Source organism: Zingiber officinale, chromosome 7B (assembly GCF_018446385.1).
Source record: "Zingiber officinale cultivar Zhangliang chromosome 7B, Zo_v1.1, whole genome shotgun sequence".
NCBI lineage: Eukaryota > Viridiplantae > Streptophyta > Magnoliopsida > Zingiberales > Zingiberaceae > Zingiber > Zingiber officinale.
Window position 1 is genome coordinate 105,625,652 of NC_055999.1, and position 8,519 is coordinate 105,634,170.

Below are 8,519 nucleotides of genomic sequence, written 5' to 3' on the forward strand. Positions count from 1 at the left end.
GATTTAGAAAAAAACTATAGAGCCTGAAACCTTTTAGATGGAGTCTACGAATAAAGGTATGAAAATCTAGTCTCAAAATAAATAATATCATATTATTATGGAGATATGTGAATATTCTTTGAGCATAACAAATAATATTAGAGTTATGGTCTAGACCAAATGTCATGTGAGGTGGTTTCAAACGAAGTTGAGGGTAAGACCGGAGCAGGTCGAGTTGACCGAATGTTCACGAGGAGACCCGAAACAGGTTAAAAGTGAACGGACATGGATGCTTGCGAGAAGAGCCTAAGAACAAAGTCATAAGGATTTAGGCCCAAAGTGGACAATATCATATTATTGTAGAAGCATATGAACATCCTTTGGGCATAACAAATAGTATCAGAGCTATGATATAAACCAGATGTTATGTCGGATGATCTTGAACGAAGTTGAGGGTACACCTGGAACATGTTAGGTTGACCGAATGTTCGCGGAGATGCCCGAAGCAGGTCAAGAGTGAACGAACGTGGATACTTGCGGGGAGAGCCTAAGAGCAAAGTCATGAAGGTCTAGACCCAAATTAAACAATAACATATCGATCATTATGGAGGTATGTGAACATCCTTTGGACATAGCAAATGGTATCAGAGTTATAGTCTAGACCAGTTGCCATGTGGGATTGTTTTGAACGAAGTTGAGGGTAGACCCAAAGTAAGTTAAGAGTAAACAAATGTGAATGCTTGCGAGGAGAATCCAAGAGCACAACTATAAGGATCTAGACTCATTATGGAGGTCAGATAAATTTAAAGTCTCACTCTTTGAAAAGAAATAAATCACAAAAAAACATTATTCTAGCACAAGAATCCTTGGCATTGACGAGGTCAGGCAAGTTTAAAGTCTTAATAGTTCATACATATTAATGTCGACACAGTCATTCGAGAAGAGGGAATGCACTTATGTGTCTAAGGCAACAAGATAATTAGTTTGTTTGAGATTGGGGTCGAGCCTTTAAACATTGAGATTATTCGTTATTTGAACAAGCAACAACAAGATTAAGCCGGCCCCTTTCCGTAGTATTATTATACTACTAATCACATAATCTGATGACAAACTGTGAGAAAAAAAATCATCAAACAGCTATTGGTGATATCGTTGAACAAGTGAAGGCGATTCACACTTAAATTGTTGGAACCCTAAAACTCATCCTCGTCAAGTCAATTAGAAACATCAAGTTTGACAGTCAAGCGTTCACAATGACTGAAGAAGCTGCTTTCAACTTTTCTCGTGTTGCACATTCAGCCTCAAGCTATATATAAACACGCACATGTATCGAGTGTGTAAGCATTCACAATTCAGTTTAAGCAAGGTGATCCATGGGCATGCGAAAACAAGTGCCTTGCTGCGACAAGGCTGGGCTGAACAAGGGCGCTTGGTCGTCGGAGGAGGACTTGAAGCTAGTTGCCTACATAAACAAGCATGGCCATGGCAATTGGCGCGCCCTCCCGAAACAAGCAGGCATGAATTGTCTCTAGACTCGTTTTGTTTCTCAATTCAATAGAATTTGGTGACAATCTCTGCTGCTGCTGCTGCTGATGATGATATTATTTTGCGATAGGTTTGCTTCGTTGCGGAAAGAGTTGCCGTCTACGATGGATCAACTACCTCCGCCCTGACGTCAAGCGGGGGAACTTCACTAAAGACGAAGAGGAAACCATCATCAAACTCCAACGAGAACTTGGAAACAAGTAAATCAATTCATAGATCAGTTGTTCAATATTTTCAAATGTTCTAACCGAAATTGCTGGTACTCGATTAGATGGTCCAAGATTGCATCTTGCCTTTCGGGAAGAACCGACAACGAGATCAAGAATCACTGGAACACACATCTAAAGAGGAGATTATTGCATCACTTCGAAGAGTCTAATAAAGCTCATCGCGCATCGAGATCCAACAGTCAAGATGGTAGCGGTGAATCTATGGAGCATAAGATGGACGGCGGAGATCGGAAGGAGATAGATTCTACGGATCTAGAGTCGTCGACGGTGTTATCTTCGCCGATGGAATCTTCCATGCTATCTAGTGCAACTCACAATGAATTAGTGGACTCGGAAATTAATTGTAAGGATGAGTTGGGGATGTTGGATGAGGTGGAAGAGTGGTTTACTTATTTGGAGGAGATACTTGAGATTTAAATATTTGTAAAATTAATTATATATACAAGAGCAAATAATTATAATTAAAATCTTAAATTTGGATATCTAAGCTGTGAATGAATCAAGGGAGTCAAATTTTATAAGGTTCAAATTATTTGATAAGATAATTGAATTAAATTAAACTGAGCCTAAAATTAATTACTTTCCGCTCTCTCAAGTAAATATAGTATAAGTCTAGATTGCCCTTCCTCCGTCGATGATCATGGCCACGCAACTGCCTGCGTCCTCGGCATCTACGCCGCCACAATGCTGCTGCAAGTCCATCCTATGGTCTCCTTCTATGCTGGTCGCTATCTCGTTCGCAGACGGACTGAAAAAATGGATTTTTTCTTGCAAATCTTTCCTGAATTTCTAGAAATTTCACCTTCCTTCCATGTTCATCGTCTCTGAATCATTACCCTAATGTTAAGATTTAGTTTGCATTGTGAACCGTGTTTGCATTTTAAAATATTGCATCCCTTTTATAATCAACGATTTTTATTATAAACAATATTTAAAATATGAATAATTGTATCCCTTTGTGATTAATGATTTCATTATGAATAATTGTGTCCTTTTGTGAACCAACATGGCTAATGAATGATTATGTCTTTTATGTGCTTTTGACCAAATTAAACATAATAATAATTCTCAATTCTTATGCAAACAATCAAAAAAGTTATTGTTGGTGTAGTTGACACTAATGCTTAAATTTGAGTTTTGATAAATGATAAATGAATTAAAGTTATATGTATTTGTGATCTAACATTGTTACTGAGTGTGTAGAGTTGACTAACTTAACGGGTTAAGAGGACATGACATCATACACGAAGCCCAGATATGAGGTTCTTGCAAAAGGTTGGGATGTACGATTCCCTATAGGTCGAAGTCTCGATGTGAGATTTCGACAGGAAATCGGGATGTTCAATTCCAGATAGGTGAAGTCCAGATATGCGATTCTGGTAGGAAGACATGGTGGGTTAGATTTGTTGGTGCAGTTGACACTAATAGTCAAATCTGAGTTTTGATAAATGATAAATAGGTTAAAGTTAGACATGCATGTTGTGATCTAACCTTGTTACTGAGTATGCAGGGTTGACTAACCCCAGTCAGGATGTTCGATTCCTCATTGATTGAAGACCGAATGTGTGATTCCGGCAAGTCGGGATATTTAATTCCCAACAGGCTAAAGTCTAGATGTGGGATTCTGATAAGGGTCAGAATGTACGGTTCTCTATTGGAGAAGACCGGATGTACAATCCCAGTAGTTGGGATGTGCGATTCCCTATTAGAGAAGATCAGATGTGCGATTCTGGTAGGTCGGCATGTTCGATTCCCGAAGTTTAGATGTGTGATTCTGGAAGGTAACTCTATATCTGGTAAGTAGAGGTAAGTCATTGGAGAAGAGAGACTAAGTGAGGACGCGTCCTCATTTGAAGGGACAGTAGACATCGGTCCAATTTATGTTCATTTCGAAACCTAAATTGAGATCCTGACTAGATCTTGGTCTAGGGAGACAAGATCTAATTATTACTCCTTATTAATACAGTGCTAACATTGTCTTACAAGTTATTGAACTAATACTTTTTGCAGGTTAAAAGGAACAGAAAGGTCACGGGTGAACAGTACCCAAGGTACATTCAAGCATTGGAAAGGGTATTCATACTGTTCACGGAAGGCACCTTTGGTGCCATGGAAGACGCCTTCCGCAAGATAAACTTTGTTGCAAATAAGGAGCAAGAAGTTCGGGATCAAACTTTACAGGTTGGAGGCGCCTTCTATGGAATGCGCTTTCCACACCCTTTATAAGGGTATCTTGACCAAGCTTCAAGAATCAACTTGTACACGAGCTCGTATGTGCCCGATTTGGCTTTCCGGCTGCTTCGACTTCTTATTGCTACCTTGCTACGATTCTATTATACCCGACTACTGCCGACCATCTAAGAAAGTGTTTGGTAACATAACATAATTTTTGTTCTTAATTTATGCAAACGAAAAGTGTAGTCTGTTACACTTTTCCGATTCTTTTGTACTCGATTCCCTCTTCTGGATATTCAGATAGAGGCTTTTAGTGAACTACCCATCAATAGATCCACGAGACCTGGGTCTTGGATTAGGAGTCATCGAAGGCTCCGAACATAGTAAAACTACTCGCGTTCATGTCTTTTACTTGCTTTTACTTTTCTATTTTTGTTTGCATTTCTGCACCACACTTTGTTTTTTAAAACTGAAAAAGTCAGAATTTTTAAAACCACGTGATTCACCCCCTCCCCCCTCTGACATGTGTCTCGATCCAACAAGATTGATGTCAAGGAGGTAACTTGACACTTGGTAAGTAAAGGTAAGTCACTGGAGGAGAGTAATTTAGTGAGAACGCGTTCCGATTGAGGGGATAGTAGGCGCCAGTCCAATTTAGGTCTATTTCATAAACCTAAATTGAGATCCTGACTAAATCCTAGTCTGGAGGACAGGGTCTAAGTCATAAATTAATTATATTATTATTGCGCTAACTTTATTTTGTAGGTTAAATATTTTTATATTAGGATAACACATTTTGTAGGGTAAATGAAGTACAAAAGGTCTCGAATGAATAGTACCTGAGGCGCCTTCCAGGCTATAGAAGGTGCCTTGAGTACTATTCATGGAAGGCATCTTCTTGTGCTTGGAAGATGCCTTCAGTCAGATAAAATCAAACTTCGTCGATGATAACAGGTGAGTTGTTCAGGACAAACTTTAGCTGATAGAAGGCGCCTTCAAGGCTATGGAAGGCTACTTCAGTGCTCAATAAAAAAGCATCTCAACTAGGGCTTCATATACATTTCTTCTATAATCTTCTACACGCCCGTTTGACATTCCGACTGCTATAGCTTCCTGTTGCTGCCCTGCTACAACATTTCTGTGCCAGACTACCGCTGAGAAGCCATCCAACACCGAGGTAATCCGATCATCTTCAAAAGTGTTGGGTAATGAAGTTTAGTTCTGTACTTAATTATTGTAAAAGAAAAAGTGTAACGTGTTACACTTTCTCCTATTTCTTTTTGTACTTGATCCCCTATTCCAATGGTTCCGGAAGAGATTATTAGTGGATTATCCATGGATAAGTCTGCGGGACCTGAGTCTTGGAGTAGGAGTCACCGAAGGTTCCAAACCAAGTAAAACCGACAAAGTTTTTTTTTCGTGTTTAATTTTCCGATACTTATTTTATAAAATCGAAAAAATAGTTTTTAAAATCACATGATTCACCCCCTCTCACGTGCGTCTCGATCTAACTCTTGTGACATTGTTATTTGAGAATCTATTGTAACCTAGAAGAGATTGCCCATTATAATCCAATTTAGAAAGATAGTGGGGGACAATAAACTCTTTAAGGAAAGTGATTACACGCCTCAGATTATCTCGAGTGCAGCATCTCAGCTTCAGGTCTTGGCCTCAGGTCTTTTCCAAAGCCTCTCTAAAGGACTTCTTTCTACAATCTTAAAGAGTTTATTTCTTCATAACCATGGAGTACACTCAAGAATTTGGCATCAAGGTTATGAATCAAGACTTTGTCAAACTAGATAGGCTTGATGGGACAGGAACAAACTTCAACCAGTGGACAACAAGTTGATATTCTTTCTTACCTCATTGAAGGTCACTTACGTGCTCAACCTTGATCTTCCTACAATTCCACCACCCACTAATGATGATTCGGAAGAATTAAGGAAGCAACGGGCTAAGTGGGAGGAGGATGAAGTGTTGTGTAAGGGTCACATCCTTAACACACTTTCAGATACACTCTATGATCTATTCATGACGGTGAAGAATCCAAGAGAGATCTGGACAACTTTGGAGCATAAGTATGCCACTCAAAAACAATGATAAGATAAGTTTCTTGTTAAAAAATATTTTGAGTTTAAGCTAGATGATAATTCTCCTCTAATGAATCAAATTCATAACCTACAAGTGATAGTTTTAAACTTAAAGACTATGGAGTAGAAATTTTAGAATTTATGCAAGTAGGTGCTATAATTGCTAAGTTGTCATCTTCATGGAATGATTGTTGATACGGGTTAAGATGAGGGAGCCCGGAAGGTGACGTGGTAATAGGAGTCATGATGACGGGGCAGTCACACTCGAAAAAGAGTAATATCCCCTCATCTGGAATGGATTAGTTGCCCAATGCTAAACTTCTTCGATTCCAACAGACCAAGTTATAATCCGGTCGGGGAAGGATGATGAGCCCTTAAGCCGAGCGAACCAGGGAGTCTGACACATTTTGCCGCCTTATGATTGTGGAGGTTACGTAAGGTGATATATAAAGGGGAGTTCTCTCCGTGACAAAGATACACTTATTGATATCTGCAACTATACTCTCGCGCATATGTTCTGACGATTCTTCCATTTGTCAGATCGAGACTAACTTGAGCATTGAAGGGCTTTCACCAGGGACTCCACTGGTTTCTAGGCACTAACGTTTTGTTAGATTGCCTCCTTGTGGGCAAGATTAAAGGAGAAGCTTCTTTTGGAGAGAAAGGTCTTCTGGCAGTCAATCACTCATCCACCATGCCCAACGCGTCATCTCTGCAGGTCTCGGACAGGATCAATTATCAAAAGAAATTACTTCATACTTCTGAAAATTTGACCATTTCTAGTGTGTTGAAACTGTTGGAACCCCAGGGTTGTTTTGATGTGATCAAACAAGTTAAGTTAGGTCTTGTGGTGTTTTAACCCTGTGTCTAAGTGTGCAGAAACTCAGGAGCACAGGAAGTCGAGCGGAAGACGCAGCTATCGAGAAGGACGGCACAGACGGGCTCGGTGCATCTGAGGGACTAAGCGTTGCGGAAGAATACACCGGCAGACGAGAAGGAAGCGTGCGGTGTTTCCGAGGGACGAGAAGCCGGAGTGGAAGATTGCTCGGGGAGCAAGAGACGCAGCTAGCGAGAAGGTCGGCACAGGAGAGAGCCGACGGACTCGGTGCGTCCGAGGGACGAACAGCTGTGGATGACTATGCTGGCGGACGAGAAGGAAGCACGCGACGATTCCAAGGGACGAGAAGCCGGAGCGGAAACCTGCTAGAGAAGATCGGAAGTTGGGTTCGAGTGAGCCATATTCTGGATGACCGAGATCACCCAAGCAAGCGGAGGCAGAGCAGAAGACCCGAACCGAGACGAGTTGAACCGGAGCAGAGGGCTCGGATCGAAAAAGTCAATGTTGTTGACTTTCTTGGTTCGGGCGCCCGGACCTGGATTTTATCCAGATCACGGTCAAACGTGATCTATGCAAAAGAGATAAAGTTCTATCCCTTTCTAGATGCCTAGAACGCTTCCAGGCGCCCTGACCAAGGCTATAAATATAGTTTTGGTCCAAGAAGCTATTACAACAAGCAATTCTTGCATTCAACACTTATGCACTTCATTGTTAGTTTAGCTTCTTTTTTTTTGCGCTTTCACTGCTGTAAGAGGATTCTCCACTTGAAGGAGATCTTTTAGTGTGTGATTCATTCCTTGGATTAACAACCTCTTCGGTTGTAACCAAGTCAAATCTGTGAGCCTCTTCCTTTAGTTTATGCTTTCTTTATTTAATTATATGTAAGTGTTCTTTTGAAAGTCCGAGAAGAGTAGTTTTATTTTTATTTGTGTTTTGTTAGGGCTATTCAATCCCCCTTCTAGCCAACCAACGTGGTCCAACAAGTAGTATTAGAGCCAGGACGCTTCAGGAGGACTAACCGCCAATCGAAGCACCGAACAAATGGCCGGAACTAACATCTATCCACCAACATTCGAGGGGGAGTTCGCATTTTGGAAGTGACGAATGGATGTTTATTTTAAAACCGATTTTAATATGTTATTAATAATGAATTATGGTTATGAAGCTCCAAAGGACACAAAAGCAGAAGAACATGAGGAGCATCAATGGACTGACTGTTAGCTAGAGCCCTAGAGCCAATCATTTGATGATTGTATTTTTGGACTTATTGTATCATATTATATATAAATAAAGACATTTAGATTTTTGTTATTATACTTACTTGTATTGGTGCCAAATAAACTAAGTATAATAATGTCCTTGAGTAGATGGTTCTCACCTATATCAATCGGTTAGTTGAACCGATAGTGAGATGATATAGGGAATACTACTCTTAATCATTCCTAGTCGAGTATTAACATTCAGGGACAATGTTAATGCAATAAGACTAGCATGTAGGTCAACTCGATGACTTGATCTCACAAGTCATGGATATAGAGATATCAAGTTGACACATGGGTATACATTAGAGAATGTATACTGAATGACCCGCCATGAGAAAGTATCATGGATCGTTATATGAGTGTCATATACTTTCTCATGTGGCTATTAGTATGACTACTA

General features: G+C 40.2%; 1 protein-coding gene across 1 annotated transcript; it reads left to right on the forward strand.

The window, feature by feature from the left end:
• Positions 1-1,296: 1,296 nt before the first annotated feature.
• Positions 1,297-2,198, forward strand: LOC122004020 (myb-related protein Zm1-like). Its single transcript, XM_042558971.1, has 3 exons — positions 1,297-1,494; positions 1,595-1,724; positions 1,796-2,198. The coding sequence occupies exons 1-3, from the start codon at positions 1,353-1,355 to the stop codon at positions 2,169-2,171; spliced, it is 648 nt and encodes a 215-aa protein (XP_042414905.1). The 5' UTR covers positions 1,297-1,352; the 3' UTR covers positions 2,172-2,198.
• Positions 2,199-8,519: the final 6,321 nt, after the last annotated feature.